The 22,018-nt window shown below is 47.9% G+C and overlaps 1 protein-coding gene across 3 annotated transcripts in view; it reads left to right on the top strand.

Moving 5' to 3' along the window:
* ATCAY (ATCAY kinesin light chain interacting caytaxin) overlaps positions 1 to 22,018 on the top strand; it is a 142,701-nt gene that overhangs the window by 53,404 nt on the left and 67,279 nt on the right. For all 3 annotated transcript variants that reach the window (XM_086947099.1, XM_086947098.1, XM_086947100.1), the window contains one exon: positions 12,888 to 13,112. In XM_086947099.1, the coding sequence (XP_086803225.1) occupies positions 12,888 to 13,112 (225 nt within the window). The remainder of the gene's footprint in view (positions 1 to 12,887; positions 13,113 to 22,018) is intronic.

The raw sequence follows: 22,018 nt of genomic DNA, 5'->3' as shown, positions 1-22,018 counted from the left end.
TCGTGGACCAGGGTCAAAATGGACTCGATAATTCTCGCCTCGGTGCCTACTCTAACCAGGGAACACACTTGGCAACTCTGGGCATTAGCTTGCCTCATCTCTACACTGGCCCCCCACATTCGCCGGGGATGCCTGGTTTCACCTTGGAGATACCCAGAAAGGGACCATCTCACAGGGAAAACCAGGACGGGTTCCCCAGCGGTCTTCAGCGCCAGGATACTCCATGGAGTCGCAGTGCGCTTTACAAGTACACCCACATTTACATTTACATTTACATTTTCACTAATACACTTACCGTTATTATGGACAAGGTGGCCCCCACTTAAAGAGAAACAAGTCCGGACCAAGAGTCCTTACTCTTGGTACACAAAAGTCCTCAATGTTAGAAACAAGATCACATTTGTATTAAGTGTCCGTGACGCCTACACTCCTCTAGGTCAGACCTTGTACTCCTTTGCAGCCCTAGGCGCACTTATATAACCAATGTCTTTAACACCAAATCGGAATATATTAGCATCCAGATCGATAGTGCCAGAAATAGGCACAAAAAATCTTTTTGAGGTGGTTGAGGCTTAAGTCCATGGTCCGCCTGGTTTTCTAAATCCCAACAAGAAAATTGAAGAGTTTTCTCACTTCTTTGACAAGAATATTGAAGCTTCGATCCTCACGACTTCCACTATTGTGTACAGTACTCCCATGTGTAAATCACCCAACAATTGGGCTCCTGTCAGAGACATCTGTCAGCCCTCACCATCGTGCTTGACAAGATCCGCACGTCAGTAGATGAGGGCCAGACTTCGCTCCTGGTCCTGCTAGATCTAACTGCGGCTTTCGACACCCTCTCCCCCTCAGTACTTACATCGCGGCTGAGGGAGGTAGGGGTGAAGAACGCAGCTCTGGATCTCTTGACCTCCTTCCTCATGGGGAGGGAACAAAGAGTCAAGCTTGGGGAGTTTCTATCTCCATCCCGTCCTGTGCTATGTGGGGTTCCTCAAGGGTCAGCACTCAGCCCGACCCTCTTTAATATCTATGTTACCCCACTAGCCAAATTAATAAGATCATTCGGGATGGAGGTAGTCTCGTACGCAGACGACACTCAAATCCTCGTCTCTCTTCCCCATTCGGATGAACTAATCGCCTCCAAGTTTAGATCTTGCATGGAGGCGGTTGGTAAATGGATGATCCAGAACTCCCTAAAACTGAATGGGGAGAAGACGGAGGTGATGGTGTTTGGGGGGAAAGAAAACATCTGGTCAGCCAATTGGTGGCCTGACTCTCTTGGGACATGCCCTTCCCCTACATCTTCTGCTAAAAATCTCGGGGTGCTATTAGATCCTGCCCTTGACTTAGGCAGCCAAGTGAGCAGAACCGTTTCCACCTGTTGGGGCCTGATTCACACCCTACGTAGGGTCAGGAAATATCTTTCCCTCCAGGCAAGAAAACAGATAGCTGTTGCTCTTATCGGCTCACGTCTGGACTATTGTAACGCGCTGTATGCTGGACTTAATAAAGGACAGCTGCAGCGCTTACAGGTAGTCCAAAACGCCATAGCCAGATTCGTCCTGGATATTCCCAGACGCTCTTCGGCCACTGCAGCCAGGAAAGTGCTGCACTGGCTGCCGGTAGAATATCGTATCCGGTTTAAGGTCCTATGTATGACCTACAGAGCCATCGCCAAAAAGAGCGACACTGGAATAGGATCCATCATCTCCCACTATGTCCCCCGAAGGAACTTGTGCTCCTCCGGGAAACTGCTTCTGGCAGCCCCCCGTGTACGAAGAGCCAAGTGGGGCGGCAGAGCCTTTTCCACCCTTGCTCCTAAGTGGTGGAATGAACTTCCTCTGGATCTTAGATCTCTCCCGTCCCTACAGAACTTCCGCACTGCCTTAAAAACCCTTTTATTTCAGCAAGCATATGTTTAGGGTCTTATGTCCTGTCCTGATCATTCTCTGATCTTTTGATAGGTGCCTTGATACCTTCGGGTTACTGTCTGCGCATTATAAATTCTCTTTCAATTCAATTCAATTCATTCAACATCCTCTCCAACTCAATCTCTCAAAACACTTATTAGACTTCCTTCCTGCTCACCTGGCAAAATAAATGTGAAAAGGTCTTATACCTCATTGGGCTAGCCTCATTAATATGTCTATAGACCAAGCATATTTTCCTTATTGCTTAAAAACTGGACAACCTTCCCCACTACTAACAAAAGAAACCACTAACTATACGGACATCCTCAACAACTATTGCCCAATCTCAGGACTCCTCTTCCTGGCCAAAATCCTCGAAAGATGTGCCAAATTACAACTGAACAAGTTCATCAAGGATAACAACCTGCCTGGTGAGTTTCAATCCATTTTCAGTCCCTGTCGCATTACAGGAACTGCGATTCTGGAAATAATCGATGATAGACTCAGGATCCTGGAGAATGGCAACTCTTAGTTCCTTGTTCTTCTTGATTTATCAATACCTTTCAATACTGTGAACCATAAAATCCTTATCCACACTCTAAAAACCTGCAGGGGTTTCAGAGGCCCCTGTACTGAATTGGTCTACCTCCGACCTTGAAAATGGCTCACACCTGGTGAAGGTTGAAAATGCTCTGTCACAGCCTGTAGGCATTCCCCAAGGTGCTCCACGAGGATGTGTGCTTGCTCCCTCTCTGTTCAACGTCTTACTCGAGCCACTAGCCTTTCTGCCAAAGGATTGTAGCCTATCCTACCACCACTCAAAAGTTTCTTCCTCAGCGACAAGTCTCACTCGACCACTACTATCATCAAAATCATACCCTGGATGACTTCCCATTATCTCAAGCTTAAGCCACACAAAACAGAGCATCTTCCATTCTCACCTAAGTATCTCTTTCCACCTATTCAAGAGTGACTATGCCCTCCTGACATTCCCAATTGCTACTCGTCAATTTCAAGAACACCACATCCCACGGTTCAACCCCGAGAGCAGCCTGAACTTCACTGACAACATCCATCTTGCTGCCAAAAAATGCAAGGGATCAACTCAAACTCATCCGTGGGATAAAACCATTTGTGATGAAGGCCTCAAAAGAGTCAACCAAGCTATGGTTCTCTCGAGACTTGATTACAAGAATGCCAGTCCTCCTGGTATTACGAAATCTCGCCTAGCCACTATCAAAACATCCTTGAACGCTGCTGGTCACCTGGCCACAATATGCTGCTGTTTCGATCCCATTCCATCTATCCTTTCATTACTAGGCACGCTTCCTTTTGGATGCTGATCCAGGACCAAAATTGCCTGCATAGTCATCAAGATATTACATACTGACCAATCACATTACTTGGACAACAAATGAAGCTTTGGGGCAGGAACATCAACTCAATAACATTGAATATGTTCTTCTTGAAGTCCTCGCACACAAGAAAATGCACACTCTGAATCAGCACGTCTCAGACTATGCCCCAAAACCTGAAACTCTCTTCTGCTTTATATCCAGACCTTACCCATTCATGCCTGTGTTGCGGACAGCTGGGACACAAAGAGGCAATTACTGACCTGCGCTTCTGAGCTGTCTGCGGCCCATGCGCTAACACAGCGATTTTTAATGCAACCTGTCCATCAGGATGGTGCAGTAGCTTATGCACGCCTTGTTTTCAGCATGCATTGAAAATTTTAACCTGAATTTATACTAGAACAGCTGGCCATCTGGTAATCTTCAGTAAAGTCCACTGTGTCTCCAGAAAGACAACAAAGAATATTCAACTTTTTTGACAGACTCTTTGACGGAGGAATGTGGAAAATTAAACTTTAGGAGTCCCAGCCAGCTACTCACAAAGCTATGTCTGATAATAAAAGTCTAGTATTTAAGGATGAACAGTTAATTTACAAGATGCCTCACTTTTTTATTCTTTCCTATCCCTTCATCCCCTCTCCCCTTGCCTCCTCTTGTTTGCAGGCAACCTTAGTGTGCTACCCGCCAAAAAGCGCTTTAACACATCTTCAGAGTGTAGCTAGCACTATGTAAATGCAAACCTTTCCCTTCAATCCAAATAACAGACTAACATATCCACTGCTCAAATTAATTTCACATTTCACTATACTAATTCACCACTAATCCTTTTGGGTTCCGGAGTAGCGTGCAAATCACCAAAAAAGCGATTTGACGCCTCTTCAGGGGTAGTAAGTGCTATATAATTGCAATTATAATACAATCTCCTCACAAGAAACAACTGAACAAGAGTTATCCTGATTAATATGGTACCATAGCCGCTTCCTCTTAGATATGAAGGGGCGCTGCAGCTGGTTATATACCACAGGGCATTCTCCTTATATGTCTGAGCTTACTAGCTCATCTACATTTCATTTCATTTTCTCTTATTTTACTGACTTCTTGTATTTGTTTTCGCTTTCCTTTTGTTTATATCTTTTTTTCTTTCCTTTGATGTTTATTATTTTAATTATTGTTTTATTATTTGTAAAGCTCTCTGATGGTTTTGGGCCTTGTTTGCGCTATGTAAAAATCTGAATAAATAAATAAAGAAACTAATAAATAAATAGATATATCATGCAAGATAGCGAAAGACAGAACAAGAGAAAAAATTAGAAGCAGAGTAAGACAGAGAATGAGAGATCGTGTGCACGATGGACAGAGAGAGAGACTGAGGCAAGCAAAGGGGACAAATGCAGTGCTTCATTTATGCCGGTGTTTGCCGGTACTCAACACCAGTCTTATGCATGGTGGCGTTGTCTACCTGTTTTTTAACATAACAAATCAACAGAGCATTGAACAATTAAATATTCTTTAAAAAAAAACAGCAAGTCCATTCTATTACGTTAACATATGTTGCCCTAGATAAGTAAAAAATTTCCCACATGTGTTATTGGGTTTGGTAATATGGTGAAACAACCTTTACAACGCAGTCATTACATCGCACTACCTTTACATAGCAGTCATTACATCGCAACATCCTTTACATCGCATTTCATTACAACGCAGCCATTACATTGCATGTCACTACAATACATCGCAACTCCTTACAACGTATACCCTAACAATGCATAGTACCCTTACACTATCCGACACTTACCCTACTGTTGCACTGTCTGGAGTTAGAATAGTAATTATTACCCCTATACTATCCAACACTTACCTTAAATGCAATGTAATAGTATGCATTTTAATGGTATGAGTTGTAAAGGTATAATGCGATGTAATGGAATGCGTTGTAAAGGTAGTTTCTGAAAATGCGATGTAAGAGCATGCTATGTAAAAGAATGCGTTGTAAAGGATGTTGCGCTGTAAAAACTGCGTTGTAAAGGCATGCATTGTAAATGTATGCATTGTAACGTCATACATTCGTAATATGTGTCACCGACACATGACATTCAGGCAGCGCTGGCATGGGCATTGGGTGATGCCTGCCATGGAGGCTTCATGAAAATTCCTGTGGGGCCTGTATGAAAGTGTGATAGAAAGAATAAGAGAGGGAGAAAGAAAGGGAGAGAGGGCCACAGGGATCAATAAAACATGTGTGGGGGGGCATGGCCAGGAGCCAACAGAAATGGCCGCTTAGCCCGGAGCTCCTCGGAGCCACAACCCTTCATCCCTAAAAATCCGGTAATAATCCGTTACCGCTGCACTCCACCAGCGTCGCCGCCTCGGTGAGAAGAAGCAGCGCTCAGCGAACCTACTCCGGTCCCTCTCCCTGCTTCTGGGGCTGTGCTGCAGACCCGCGACCGGGCGCCGTACGCCGGCCGGCAACGCTGGTGCTTTGCGTACGGCCTGGGCGCCACCAGAGACCCCGGCTTTGAGGCATTGATGGGGCGTGGCGTCGCGGAGGCCTGAGCGGCGAGTGAGAGGCCTGGTGGTGTGGTGCTATGTTGGAGGAGTCGTGGATTCTCTACAGACCTGCTGTTGGCCCCTGAGGACTGCCGTGCACACCGGGGAGGAGGCTGGCCGGCCCGCGCTGTGAGGCACGACTTGCTGGAGGAGAGGCCCTGGGGGCGCGACGGCTTCAAATTTTGGGCAGGCAGAGAGAAGAGGTTGTCCGGTACCCCCGGGGTACAATCCAGGCATATTGGGCAACCGGATCGCGTACTGGAGGACGTGCTGGGTGCCCCCCCCCCCCCCCCCCCAGGGCCAGGGGCTACTTGAGGTCGAGCTGCGCCCCTTCTTGCGTTCACTCCTGGAGCCTGTAGCTCTGCGGTTGGTGGTGGCATTGGCAGTATTGAGGGGACAGTGCCGGGCATAGTTTGGAGACATCTTAGCTACAGGGGCGCCGAGTCCTGAAACCTGACGCTGGACACGGATGCCTACAGAGGTAGTGGTGCAGCGACACACTGAGAGGGTCTTGGTGCCCTGGTGGTGGGCTGATCCTAGACAGTGCTTGCAGGACAATTCCTTTGCTGGTGGCAGCCTGACTCAGCCAATATGAGGCCTAAACAAAACACAGCCTCGCAGTCCAAGAAGCTAGACAAGTATACAGTGCAGTTGAGGGCACCGCAGACTGAAGGTGCGACTGGAGAACAAACCGGACAAAAAGAACCGTCGTTAGCCTCCATCATGACGGCCATACAGACGCTTGGCGCAAATCTGGAAACCAAGATTGACAAGGTCTCAATCGAGGTCAATCTACTCCGCGCGGACCTTAGTAAAACCTCTGAAAAGGCCAAAACCAACGAAGCCGATATCCAGGAGCTCCAAACTTCGTTGAAAGCTCTGGAACAACGCGTTAATGAACTGGTGCACCAGCACCGACAGATGTCCCTGCGGCTGGAGGACCAAGAAGGGAGAGCCCGCAGGAGTAACTTTCGCATGGTGGGGGTGCCGAAGGAACTTGAGGGGCCCAGTGTCGAACTCTTTCTGGAAGATCTGATCCTTTCTCACCTCAAACCTAAACGGCTGTCGAAATTCTTTACCATCGAGCGTGGCCATCGTGCACCTATCCCTAAACCCAAACCAGGGGCTCCGCCCAGGACAATAATTGCTAAAATCTTAAATTATAGGGACAGGGACGCCATCCTACAGACAGCAAGGCTGGCCGGGGACCTGCAATACGAAAATGCCACGATATGGTTTTTCCCAGACTTTACTCTGCAAGTGCAAAGGGAGAGGCACTCTTTTACGGGTGTCAAGGCAGCACTGCGAGAGAGAGGAGTTAAGTACATGATGTTCTTCCCGGCCAAACTGAAGATCATCTCTGGTGGCAAGTCCCTGTTCTTCATCTCGCCAGCTGATGTACAAGACTGGATTGATCAGGAGTTTTCACGCGCTCGTGATCGAGCCGGTGGAGAGAATTGGAGGGACACTCAGGATGTATCGCCAACTTTGACGGTCGGGATGGTGGACGTGGATGCACATAGCCAACGTTCCTGGAGGTCGAGATCTGTGAGTCCTCGCTGGGGGACTCCTCGAGATGCGGCTGTACACTGACAACGACAGGACTGCTGCTGAGACCTACTGCTTAACGTTACGTACTGTGTGTTGCGGGGCCAGGGGGTGGGTCGGGTATGTCTTCTTTGTAAATCTTTTGCAGGGGAGGGGTTGGACATTTATTCCCTGCGAGCCTGAAGGGGAGCCAGGATTGGACTGGCGGCAGTGGCAATGGTCCCCTCCTCTCGGTAATGTTCTGGTGACCCACACGGGCGGAACTATTGGTCGCTCATGTCACAGAATTGACTCTAGCTTGATGGACCTTAATCCCAGTGGAGTGTGTGTGGGGGGGTGCTATGATACTATGCCATTTTGTGGTTTATGCAAGGGATGGAGGGGTGGAGGGGTTGGAGGCTTGGGTTGGGGCTGGTACACGCACCGTACAGGGAAGGTACTGACAGGAGATAGGGCAGGGGGAGTTCTCTGTTAGTTTCTTCTCCTTTTAAGTTGGGTCGAAAGGCACCCTGCTAATTGGGGATGTGGGTAGTTCTGAACCTACAGAGCAGGGCAGCAGGGAGGGGGTGGGGGTGCAGTTGGGGAGAGGGGGAGTTGGGGGTGGGATGATAGGAGGGATTGGGAAATGTTTGGTGTGGTCACAACAGATTTATGCACATAGTATGGTACATTGTACCAGGAGCCTTATGGGGATTCTTGCAGTTAGGACTACGTACCAATATGAGGTGGGATAAAAGCCTCAAGATTCTGAGTTGGAACGTCAACAGGCTGGGGGACAAGCTCAAGAGAACTATAGTACTGCACTTTATTAAACGACACATGCCAGATGTGGTGCTCCTTCAGGAAACCCACCTACTTGGCAATACCTGCCATGCGCTTAACAGATGTGGGTACTCGCTGGTGATTCACGCCGGCTTTACTTCGGGGTCCCGTGGGGTGGGCATCATGCTGCGTCACAGCCTTCCCCTGGTTGTGGACCACACGGATTCTGATCCCCTTGGTCGCTTTGCTGCTATTTAGGGTAGATGGGAAGGCCGCAGAGTAAACTGAATCACAAGCTATATCCCACCTGGGCTACAAACTCAATCATACCAAGATTTAGGGAAGTTGCTTCTTTCCCTTCCGGAGGGACAGCTCCTAGTGGCGGGGATTTCAATGCTGTAGTCTCAGGGCACCTTGATAGGCTTCCACCAAGGGATCTACCATCAGGCCACACATGGTTAGCGGATTTCATCAAGACATTCGGCTTCACTGATCTAATGTTCATGTTAACGTTAAGAATGATTTGTAGAGCGCCATGAAACTTGGTTTCATGGCGCTGTAGGAAAAGGCAGGGTTTGTTACTCGATAAGACATTAGTTGTAGGCTTGCTTATAGAGCCAGGTTTTAAGTGCTCTTCTGAATTTCATGAGGTCCGGACAGGCTCGGATTTCCAAGGGGAGGGAATTCCAAAGTCTAGGAGCCAGTGTGGCAAATCTGCAGCCTCCTGTGCGCTTCCGTCTGAAGGAGTGGGTGTGGAGAAGTGAGAGGTGGGCTGAGCGTAGGTTACGGGTAGGGGTATGCTTGACTATCAGGTTTTTTATGAATTTAGGACTTTTGCTGTGTAAAGATTTAAAAATCAAACATCCCGCTTTGAAAGTGCAACGTTGAGACATGGGGAGCCAGTGAAGCTTCCTAAGTAACGGCCATCTGGGTTGACTTAGAATCATTCTGGCTGCGTGGTTCTGAACCATCTGCAGTTGCTTTAACAGGTAGAGTGGCATGCCAAGGTATCGAGAATTGGCGTAGTCGAGGTGGGACTGGACAGTGGCTATTACCACCTGGGTGGGAGCCTCTGGCGTGAGGAGACGACGGACCTTTCTTATTTTCCTAAGTTAGAAAAAATATTTGGAGACTACAAGACCCACTTGCGTTTTTAGTGAGAGATCGCTGTTTAGTGTGACTTCAAGTGTTTTTGCCGATGGTGAGGGAGAAGGTGGGGAACCCATCTCTAGAGGCCAGTAATCTATGGCGCCTCAGACACCCACTAGACAATCAATACACCTTCTTCTCTAGCCCCCATTGCTCCTTCTCCCGCATAGATTACATATTAGCACCTATACAGCAAGGCACCACCGTACAAGAAGCCACACACTTAGCAAGAGGTATTTCGGACCATTCACCACTAATGGTACATCTCACTCTCGGAGAAAGGAGGGTGGGGAGCATAGCACCGATCAACGCCTGGTATCTCTGTAATGAAGACACGAGGAAGACACTTACACTGGCGATTGCTCGATACTTTGGGGACAATGATGGCACGGTAGAATCCTCTGTAGTGCTGTGGGAGGCTTTCAAAACCGTACTTAGAGGGGAGGCCCTCTCAGCAATTGCGGGACGCCGCAAGGAGCGGGAGGCACAAGTGGTCCAACTGGAGAGAGATCGCCAGAAGTTGGAAGATGGGGCAATTACCCAGGGAGACTCAGAGGCGACACACCAGATGCAAATAAAAAGGGCGGAATATAAGGCATTGGCCACTGATGCCGCCTAACATGTACTTAGAGATTGGGAGGGGAGAATCTATGACCAGGGAGACAAGGCGGGCAAGCTGATAGCTTGGCTGGATAAAAAACAACAGTTGCAAAAAGTGGTGATGGAGCTCAGAACTGAAGCGGGGAGCGTTATTACGGAACCATGTGATATTGTCCGGGAGTTTGAGCACCACTACCGGAAGGTCTACAGCAGGGGGTCTGATCGGCCGGAGGAGGACTCAGTGGACTTGCTGGCTGACATTCATCTGCCTACCCTCACGGAGGCAGAACGGGAGACCCTGGAGGCGACGCTCACAGCTGAAGAGTTGGGCCGAGCCATTAGTGATCTCCGTTCGGTGAAATCCCTGGGACCAAATGGGCTGCCGATTGAGCTTTTTAAGCTTAAACCCGAAGGCCTAAGCCCTTACTTGAAGCGGATGTTCGAGGAAAGCAGGGAGAGGGGTATGGTGCCACGAGACCAACGTATAGCCACCATTGTGGCCATCCCCAAGGACTGCAAACCAAGAGACTTGTGCGCCTCATATAGGCCGATCTCTTTACTGAACGCAGAGCCCAAGATACTGGCCAAGGTGCTGGCCAATAGGCTTAAGCCAGTCCTGCCGACACTGGTCCATCCGGACCAGTCGGGCTTTATGCCCCATCACAATACGGCGCTTAATCTTCGCCGTTTATATAGGAGTACTGGGGCACTGTCATACCTTAAGGGAGGACACAGTAGTGGTATCACTTGATGCCGCTATGGCATTTGATACTTTAGAATGGCTGTATATGATGGCAGTCCTCCAGAAACTGGGTTTCGGCCCGAGTTCATCAGGTGGGTGCGTCTCCTCTACGCTGAGCCTTTGACCCAGGTAACGGTTAACAACAAACTCTCCGAGGCCTTTGCCTTAGAGAGAGGGACACGACAGGGGTGTCCCCCCTCGCACCTGCTTTTCGCCTTATCCCTGGAACTACTCGCGGCCTGGATCAGACAAGACCTCTCCCTGAAGGGGCTCCGGTGGACCGATGGGTGGGAGGACAGGATATCACTTTACACGGACGACATCCTTCTATATCTAACGAGACCTCGTAGGTCCCTCATGGTAGCCATGGACATCTTTACTAATTTCGGGAAAAACTCAGGGTACAGTATTAATTGGGGAAAGTCTGTAATGTACGTCCTTCATGGAGGCCCTCCAGTGGGCCCCCGGAACTGCCCGATTAAGATGGCGACAGATGGGTTTAAATACCTGGGGATCTTTATCTCCAAAGAAAAGGCCACCAGATATGAAAGGAATCTCCTGCCACCTCTGCAGCGTTTCAAGAGGGACTCAGCCTCCTGGCGGAAGCTCCCGCTGTCCCTGCTAGGTAGGGCGTCACTCTTTAAAATGATGGTGTTGCCGAGATTCCTATATGCCCTGCAGAATTTTCTAGACCTGGTTCCACAGTCTTATTTTGCGTCTATTGAATCCACGCTGAGAGAGCTATTATGGGTCGGGTCGCACCGTATCTCCCTTCAAAAACTTACACTGGTTTGACGTTGGCATAGCACTCCCGGACATTCGGAAGTATTACTGGGTCGCACAACTCTCGGCCATTAATCAGAGCACGTATTGCGATGGCAACGATCCAGGGTATGGCATGGACCGGTGTCTCCTACTGGGCGGGAACTTTGAAGCGGGCTGTACTCCAAACCTGGCAGGTACCCGCTCACTGGGCCCACCAAACACTCGGTCCTACTGTGGCATGCAGTGCAAGTAAACTGGGATGGGCTGACACTTTAACTATGGCTCCCTCGCTATGGGTCTCGGAAAGATTGGGCACCTTGGGCCGTACCAAAGGGTTCCGCAATTGGGACTTAATCGGGATCTCCCATATTAGGGACTTGTGGGGTTCAGATGGTGTCGTGTCCTTTGACTCCCTCCAACACACGTATGAGCTCGCTCAAACAGAACATTTCAGATATTTACAGGTCAGACACTCCCTGCAATCCAACATCCTCCCGGGGACTCTGCCCCCAGCCTCATCCCCCTGGAGGACAGACTACTGGATGGCCACCTACCCGAGCATGCCATCTCCCTCACATACAAGAAAATCATTAATAACTCCCTAGATTTACTTAGGCCCCTCAAAGGGAAGTGGGAGGCGGATGGGCTAGAAATAGATGAGGAGGAGTGTAGGGGTGCCCTAGCGTCCCCAAAGGAAGTAGCTATATCGGCCAGACTCAGGCTGATTCAGCTTAAAATTCTCCACAGAGTTTACATATCAGGAACTAGATTGCAATTGATGGGCCGCAGTGAGGATGGGCTCTGCAGGAGGGGATGTGGAGAGGGGGGACATTCTTCCACATAATATAGGAGTGCCCTTTGATCCAAACTTATTGGCAACGGATAAATTGATGCATGCAAGAGGTGTGGGAGGTGGAGCTCCGAGTTGAGGCAAAGCGTTGTCTCCTGAATATCTGGGAGCCCACTCATCTGTCCCCCCCGTGGGAGGACATGGGCCACGCTGGGATTCGAAATAGCAAAGAGAAACATAGCTAGGCTATGGGGGGCAGTGGATCCTCCGAAAGTGAGCTCATGGAAAACAGACATGGACTGGTGCATGCTCCAGGAGAAAACGGGTTATGTGGCCAGGGGGTGTCCCCGGAAGTGGGCTGCAATATGGTCCAACTGGAACGAATACAGCGGTCATATATGCGAACCCCCCCCAGGTTGCCCCGGTTGATGAACCACTTGTATTGTTGACTGCTTAGCGATAAACTGCAATGAGTATTTCCAACCTTACATGTGCTGTCAGCTTTGGCTTCCTAAGGTACAATTGTAAGAAATGTATTGTATTACTGTGACGTTCACCACTGTTTTCTGCAACGTTAATAAAAAGAATTACAAAAATAAAATAAAACATGTGTGACATAACAAGAGACTTTTTGTCCAGGGTGATTTGTATATACAGTTTGATATGTGAAAAAGAGGCAAGCGGAGTGGAATTTGACGATTTCATATTTTACCTTACAGCAGCGCCGCCAAATACGCTAAACATAAATGGCTCTCATCGCAAGAAAAAGACTCTGATAGCCCCGGAAATCAACATTTCCCTGGACCAGAGCGAGGGGTCCGTGCTGTCGGATGACTTCCTTGACACTCCTGATGATCTTGACATTAACGTGGATGACATCGAGACCCCGGATGAGACTGACTCGCTTGAATTTTTGGGAAATGGCAACGAGCTGGAGTGGGAAGGTATGGTGACATTAAAGATGAGCGCTGGATACAGCAGGGTGCACACGTTGGGAAGTTCATGATCCTGATTCACTGATCTTGCTATTGGCATGGACCTGTTGGGAAAGTATAGAAATTTAAAAGCAGGATAAGCAATGAGCTGTATGACATTAGTGGCTTATTTCATATGACATAAGGACTTTTCTGCCTTACCTTGCTTTATTATGTAAATTTATATTATACTTTATGGAGCTCACTGATGCCGCAAGGATTCCTAACTTCCAGACATTACCAAGGAAAGTGAGGGTGTAGAACACAAAGTGATTAGGTGCCTATCACCAGCCAAGTTTTCATTCTCTTTTAAAACAAATACCACATTTAATTTGAGTTGAATGGAGTGAAAATGAAGAAGGTTGTTCCTCCAAGGCACTTGCTCCGTCCATCATTCCCTTTGGTAATGTAATGTAATGTAAATGTATGAAACTTATATAGCGCAGGACTTACCCTGGGGCATCTCCGCGCTTGCTTAGGGAACCCGTCCTGGTATTCCCCTGTGAGATAGCCCTGGAAGGGTATCCACAAGGTGAAAGCCAGGCATCCCGCCGCGAAGGGCCAATGTGGAGATTAAGCAAGCTATTGCCCAGAGTCGCAGAGTGTGAACCCGTGAGTCGAGAAGGCACCGGAGCGAGAATTATCGAGTCCGTGGGATTATTGAGCCAAGACCCGCCGAGGCGGGGAATTGAACCCTGGTCCAGGGCCGAAACTCAAGCTCCAGGTCTGCCGCCTCTAACCCCTGAGCCTGGTATCGACTTGCATCTTCATACCTTCTATTAGGTAATGAGATTTCAAGCAAGGAGTCTGTAAGATGTTCATTTTCCAACTACACTGTCAAAAGAAGAAAGACTTAAACCACAAATGGCTTGGTGGATCACCCTTACGGCCTTAAACATATTATTCGCTTGTGTGGGCAACCATAGAAGGTATAGAATGGTCAAATTAATAGCTTTCTATTTTTAAACACCAAGCATATGTTTGGACACTTAATTTTGGATAGTCTACACCTTTTTCAGGAGGTATCTTTGGGGAACAACGTAGGGTCTAAATTGGCTTCAACAAAGACAATTTTACAACCTTACAGTGTTCGACATCACATTACAGAGGCTGAAAGTTCTGACGTTCCAAGAAAGCAATAGTCGCGAGGTACCCCGGCATTCAGAAACTTCAACTTCTCTCAACTTTAAAACAAGGCTGATTTAACTTGAAGGCTGAACTTTCCATTAGAAGAAAGGGGTTAAATTAGCCCAGCACCCCTTTATATTTATAGAATGACCAAATATATCAATATTGGCCCTTTTGATTGAAGCCTGAGGAAATGTGAATTTAGCGCAACTGATTAACGTAGGACGGAGCTAAAGGTCTATGATTCACTATCTTTTCTAGTGGAGAAACGAAGCGGGAAAGAAAGTATGGGAAAAGGAGGCAATCCAAAGGAGCCAGTAGTAGCATTATGGCTGTTTAGTCTGAATAAGCCAGTTGCTAGACCACAAGGAATGACAGGAAGAAGGATTACAGAGCCCTTAAATACTCGCAACATCCTTCAAACATCATTCAAACACAAGGTTGTCAAGAATTCATGTTTGCGGGTTGGATAAGTCGGAATTGGAATTCTTACATTTAGGCAGAGATGCTATGATTGGCAGAAATCTGACAGACCCCTCAGCATATTTTGTCCTAGTCTACTGACATCCACATAAAAGGCTATTTGAGAACCAGCAAGGCAGAGAGCAAGTGTCAACAAGCTCTGGGTTGTGACAGGTGAACCAGTTGTCTTAAGCGTGCTGTGTACGTACACACATTCTAGTGTACAAAAACTCACACAAAAGAAGACTATGGGACAACTATTTCATCTTGAGGGGAGCAGATGACTATTTGAACACGTCTGAACTATCGATTTTCACAGGAAGCACACAGGCAACAATCTACAGGGAAAATATCCACCAGGGAACCCAGGGTTGTATGCAGACACGTAGGGTCAGGTGGCTCATAGACAGGGAGGTGCAGGGGGTGAAGGAGGTGCAGAAGCTCAAAAAACCATAAGCACAGGGGATACAGAGAACGGACAAACAAAGGTAGGCAGAAGGCGCCAGGGCACACATATGCAACAAAAAACATTTATTTCAAAATCATACGAATCAAAACTTAATAATAAGAAACACCACACACTGTTCTGCACAGTGATATTCCCTGTGCAAAGGTTATTTGGTCACTTCTCAGTTGCTTTTTTAAAGTATTGAACTCGTATTAATGAAGTTAAACCTTAGTCCACGTAGTATTAATGTGTGTTTAGAAAGATAAAAGAGTGAAATAATATCGCGACACAATGTGCCACGTTATGCTCCATAATTTTTAATTTTGCTGTCACATTCAACCAGCGGCCCCAAATGCAGGCTTTTATTTGCAATAACAATGCTATAGTTGTCCCCTCTTGGCAAGCAAAGTGTCACTATGGCAAAATAGATAAAACCTCTTAGACAACTGTTCAACAACTTCTTGTCTGAAGAGTTGACATGTGAGTTCTAAAAGAGTCAAACTGTACCTGACAATGTGATTTTTTCATGTAAATTTACATCACTACAGGTCCCTAGTTTACTTATTCCTTTCAAAAGTCCACGCCTGTCTGGTAGATGGTTCCTTGACCTCAGAAAAAGAACTTGCAAGAAACTGGTTACTTGGTCTCTTGAAAACAAGCTCCAAAGATGCAAAGTGCCTCACTGCAAGTAGAGAGCCTGGGCTGCTTCGGAAGCTCCTTGCAAAACTTTGTTGGTGAAATCGGAGACACCGGCTGAAGGTTTGTGAAATTGAGCTTTCTTTCACAAGCAGGAATTGCAGTACTCCTGTGGTCTCTCCATCCCTAATCTTCTTGAACACCCCAGGAAGAAGAACAATTGTTACTTACCTGTAAACAGGTGGTTCTCCAGTATTGGTGTCTTTCATAGATTCACATGCTTGAATATTCCCCGTCGTCGAAGTGGGAGTCCCACGGTAAATAAAATAGCAATAATGCTAATAAATATATATATATATAAATATATAAAGTATCATATAAGTAGTAAAACTGATAAAATATGTACTGAAAAACCTTTACAAAGGTTACTACATAGGAATGCATTAGAGAGAAAAAACTCATTTGCAACATATCAGTGTCATTATGTTAGTCCAAACTGCAGCCAATCAGGCCCAAGCACCCTCTAGAACCTTCTCCTCAGAAGCTCAAGCCCTCAGATTTTCGTAGCACTAGTAATAATAGCGCATGAGGAGAAAAGAGCCTCTGAGGGGAGGATGGGTGGGTCGCATGTGAATCTATGAAAGACACCAATACTGGAGAACCACCTGTTTACAGGTAAGTAACAATTGTTCTTCTCCAGTATTAGGGGTGTCTTTCATAGATTCACATGCTTGAATAGAATAGATAGCAGTAACCTCCTAGAGCTGAGATTGCAATATTTCCAAACAATAGAAGAACAATATATAGCATAAAAGCAAGGCAATCTCAAGAATGGAGGAGGGAAAGAGGCTCACCTTATTTGAAAAGATGACGAAGCACTGCTTGCCCCACTGCGGTATCCGCCTCGTTGACAGCATCCAAACAATAATGTCTGGTAAAGGTGTGCCTGCTGGACCATGTCGCTGCACGACAAATCTGGTGTAGAGGCACTCCGGCAAACAATGCGATGGACGACGCCATCGCTCTCGTAGAATGTGCTCTCACTGGAGTAGGTAAAGGCCTGCCAGCCTGCTGATGGCAAAACGATATGGCTGAAGAGAGCCATCGTGTTATTGTCTGTTTAGTCACTGAGTGTCCTTTGCGCAGTAGTCCATATGCTATAAATAGCTGATTGGATTTACGAAAAGGGGCTGTCCTAGAAATGTAGAATTTCAGACACCGTTTGATGTCTAAAGAATGTAGTCGCTGTTCCGCAGGGGATTTAAGATCCGGGAAAAAAGTCTTTAAGAAAACTGGCTCGTTCAAATGGAAGTCAGTAGGTACTTTTGGAAGAAAAGAAGGATTGGTACGAAGTGACACTCCATCAGGTTTGAACTGCAAATATGGAGGTTTGATGGTGAAAGCGTGCAAGTCACTTACACGACGAGACGAAGTCAAAGCCAAAAGCAAAGCCACTTTCCAGGTCAGAAACTTGAGGTTTGAACGATGAATTGGCTCAAATGGAGGTTTCATAAGTTGTGATAACACCACGTTGAGGTGCCAAGCTGGAGGAGGGCGCCTTAACGGAGGGAACTTCCTGAAAAGTCCTTTAAAGAACTGTCTGATGATTCTGGATGAACAGAGAGACGTAGAGCCATCATGACGGTAGCGTGAGATGGCCGCCAAAAAGACTCTCAATGTGGCATGTGAAAGACCAGACTGAGCAAGACTTAAGAAGAACGGTAACAGTTGTTCTGGAGCGGAACTGATAGGGTGTACGTTGGATGCTGCGCACCAATGACAGAAGCGTTTCCACTTTAACCTATATGTTTTGATTGTTGATGGAGCTCTAGCTGACGCTAGAATGTCTCTACAGTCCTGAGGTATACTTAAAGAGGCAAATTCCATGAATTCAGGTTCCATGCCCACAATTGAAGCGTTGACGGGTCTGGGTGACAAACTTGTCCGCCGTCCATTGTCAGAAGGTCCGGACGTGGATGGAGGCGAATTGGTTTGCATTGGGACATTAGAAGGAGTTCTGAAAACCACGCCTGTCTGGGCCAACGTGGGGCGATTAAAATCAAGCGGCAGGGTTGCCTGCGCATCTTCCATAACGTCCTTGGCACCAGTGGGAGTGGTGGAAACGCATATGCAAATAGGGCGGTCCAATCCATGAGTAGGGCATTGCCGCTGGATTCCGGATGTGGATGCCAACTGGCGAAAGCCTGGCATTTCCGATTCACTGGCGTTGCAAATAGGTCCATCTTGGGATGACCCCATTGGTGGAACACGAGGTCCAGAGTCGGCTGGTGTAACTCCCATTCGTGAGTGGATGACGCAGACCTGCTTAGGGAATCTGCCAGTATGTTTGACGCTCCCGGCAAATGGACTGCTGTCAAAGAAATGTGGTGACGAAGTGCCCATTCCCAAATCCTTTGGGCAAGACAAGACAGGGGCTGAGATTTTGTGCCTCCCTGTTTGTTCATGTAGTGCATGCTGGTGGTGTTGTCTGTTTGAACCAGCACCGATTCTCCGTGCACCACTGGTAAGAAGGCCTTCAGCGCTAGGAAGATCGCCAGCAATTCCAGCCTGTTGATATGCCAGGTTTTCTGAGTCGCCGTCCACTTTCCTTTGATGGAAAGGTCCAGGAGATGGGCTCCCCATCCGTCCATGGACGCATCCGTGGTCAATGTCAGATCTGGAGTCTGGGTAAGGAAAGAGACCCCTTGGTTCAGATTGGTCCGTCGCTCCCACCAGAGTAGACTGGTCTTCATGCCAGCTGTGACTGTCACTTGGTCGTTGAACGACCCCGACACCTGTCGCCATTGTAGGTCCAATTCCTCCTGAATAGGACGGGTACGTAACCTGCAATTCGGGATCAGTGCGATACAAGATGATGCCATCCCCAGAAATGACTTTAACATTCGCACTGAAACTGACTTTCTTGATCTGATGGTGGAGACCAGATGAACTATCTTCTGTCTCCGCTCGGTGGAGATGAACGCTTTTGACACGTCCGTGTCTATAACAGCTCCGAGGAATGTCCTGCTTCGTAGAGGTGTGAAATGTGACTTCTTTACATTGATGGTCAACCCTAGAGAATTGAAGAGGGTGAGACACAAGCGTGTGTCGTGATGCAGCTGACTTGCGGATTGGGATTTCAACAGACAATCGTCCAGGTAAGGAAATATCTGGACTCCCTGAAGACGCAGGTAAGCCATGACCGGAGCCAGAACCTTCGTGAACACACGAGGAGCTGATCTGAGGCCAGACGGTAGGACTTTGAACTGATAGTGATTGTGTCCTACTTTGAACCTCAAGTACTTTCGATGTTGAGGAATGATTGGTACATGAAAATAGGCGTCTTGCAGGTCTATTGTAGTCAAAAAATCGCCGCTGCAGAGAAACCGCAAGACTTCTGACAATGTTAACATGCGGAAGGACTGTTGTTTCAGGAAGAGGTTGAGATACCTCAGATCCATAATGGGACGCCACTCCCCCGTCTTCTTTAGAATGAGGAAGAACCTCGAATAGAAGCCTTTCTCCCGCTGTGATACAGGAACCACTTCGACTGCACCCTTTGTTAATAATAGTTGAACTTGATGTTGTAGTTCTTCTAGATGGGGAGGTGGCGGACCCGAAGGCGGAGATGGAGGAGGAAACTCTGTGAATTCCAAGGCGTGACCCTTGCGCACAATGTCCAACACCCATTGGTCCGATGTTATTTGAGACCACTGAGAGTAGAACTGCGAGATTCGACCTCCAACATCCTGTTGAACTGGCAAGTCATTGTCGTTTGTTGGTGTTGTTGGCACCTCTATAATTGGACTTCCCTCTATAGGGTCTGGATTGTTGTTGACGAGCAGATTGTGGATTCGAGTACCGTTGGTTTCCTTGATTGTACTGGCGGTACTGTGACTGTCCTCCTCTGGTAAAATTGGACGAGGTGCCCCGCCCCCGTGCTGCACGAAAGGGCTGCTTCTTAAATTGTAAGGACCCAAGCGACTTCGCCGTGTCGGTATCCTTCTTTATGGTTTCCAAAGAAGCATCGATTTGGGAACCGAACAAAGATTCGCCATCATACGGCATGTCAATTATCATTGACTGGACCTCTTGCCTGAAAGAAGTAGATTTTAACCATCCCTGGCGTCGGAGCGCCGCCGCACTGGCAAGGATACGGAATGCAGTATTCGCCACATCCACAGCACAGTCTATAATCTCCTCCGAAGCGCTTTGACCATCTTGAAGGACCTGGAGCGCTTCCACTTTGGATGACTCAGGAAGCTGCGCAAGAAAGATGGACATGTCTGACCACATTTGTCGGTCGAAACGACCCAAAATTGCGAGAGCATTCGCAGCACGGGCTGAAGTTGAAGCCATGGACGAAAATTTCTTTCCGATTGCATCCAATCGGCGACCCTCTCTATCGGGAGGGGAAGTGACAGGCGCTGTAGGATTACGTGCACGACGTTGTGCTGCCTGAGTCACCACTGAGTCTGGCTTTGGATGAGAGAGCAGACAAGCAGGCGAGCCAGTTGGAGCCTTGTACTTTTTCTCCAATCTAGGTATCTGGGCCGGCAAGGAGTTAGGAGCCTTCATAATCTTTTGCCCTTCCTTCCAAATAAATTCAATAATTGGTATTGTATGCACCTGCTTATAAGGCTGATTTTTGAAATCATACAGAAAACAGTCTTCATCACGCTGGACCCTTGACAACTTGAAGCGGTCCGCCGCCTTGTCCATAAGCTTATGAAAACTAGCGATGTCCACAGGAGGTGAATCACTTGAAGTGCCCTGTTGCGGCGAGGGTGTTTGAACTCGATAATTATCAAATTCCGCCAAATAAGGATCCTGCTCACCATCTGAATCCTGACAAACCTCTCCTTCCTCTCTCTCTGAGTCAGTGTCCGTAAGTGGATTAGTAGACAGAGGAGCACTCAAATGTACTGACGGAGCCGACTGTCTTGGAGGAGTTTGTAGAGGTTGATGCGAAAGTGCTACATCAGCAGATTCATGAACCGGAGTACCCTGGGGGGTAGGTGGAAAACGTCTGTTATAATCGTCCAACATGTGTTGGAGGTTAGAGAAAAGTGTCATTGGAATAGACGTCATTGGGATTTGCACGCATTGGTCTTCGTGCTGATCTACCTGCTCAACCTCTTCTTCTTCTTCTTCTTCAGAAGAAGTGTCCTGGCATTTAATGATTAAATCTGATGGACTCCGGGCATCCCCATAAACAGTGTCATCTGGAACTGACTCAGTCTCATGGTCAGACACGAACAACTGGAGTGGTGGTTGTAGAGCAGGGGATTGAAGGTGGAAAGCGGAATCTTCCTCTTTATTGAATGAGGACTGTACAGCAGAAACTGAAGTGTCCAAGGGCACCAAAGGCATGTTGGCATAGGAAGAAGAACTGGAAGTTGCTGTCAACGCAGAGCCCTGCGTAGATGATGACAATATTGAAGCAGTCGCCGTAGACGGTAAGTCTATAGGCGCCTCCGTGGATGTAGAAGGCTTAGGCCCTACTGTCGCTGGTTTGCTCATCGACGAGCCCGTCGATGATGCTGTCGTCGACGATGTAGTAGACGTCGTCTGGGCCGTCGACGGTGATTGTGTTGCAGGCGGCATCCTAGACATCGACGGTGCCTTCGTCGACGGCACCTTCGTCGACGGCACCTTCGTCGACGGAATCTTCGTCGACGGAATCTTCGTCGACGGGAGCTTCGTCGACGGAATCTTCGTCGACGGGAGCTTCGTCGTCGCCGTCGACGGGAGCCTCGTTGACGAGGCCTTCGTCGACGATGGGATTGACGACGATGGGTTCTTCATCGACGATGGCTTCTTCGTCGACGATATGATAGGGATCGTCGACGAGATTGAAGAAACAGAGGCTCTCGTCGACGTGAGAGCCGTCGTCGAGATTCTCGTCGACGATGACGACGCCGATGTCGTCGTGACTGTAGTTGTAGACGAAGCCACAGCAGCCAATCTCGTCGTCGGAGTGGTCGTCGACGAGCCCGTCGACGACCGCGCTGTGAAAAGTGTAACCACTTTAATAGAAGCTGGAAACGACGCCTGAGAGCCAGATCTCGTGGGCGTAGTTATAACAGGCACAGAAGCAGTAGGTGGCACTGCAGCCACAGTCAAAGCCAGCTTTCTTTTCTTCAGGAAAGGAGATGGTAACTCCTGAACACTGCCCCGCTTAGAAGCCACAGAAGAAGGA

This window comes from Lissotriton vulgaris, chromosome 12 (genome assembly GCF_964263255.1).
Source record: "Lissotriton vulgaris chromosome 12, aLisVul1.2, whole genome shotgun sequence".
NCBI lineage: Eukaryota > Metazoa > Chordata > Amphibia > Caudata > Salamandridae > Lissotriton > Lissotriton vulgaris.
Note: the sequence above shows the minus strand (reverse complement) of the source record. Positions and strands in the feature narration are given on the sequence as shown.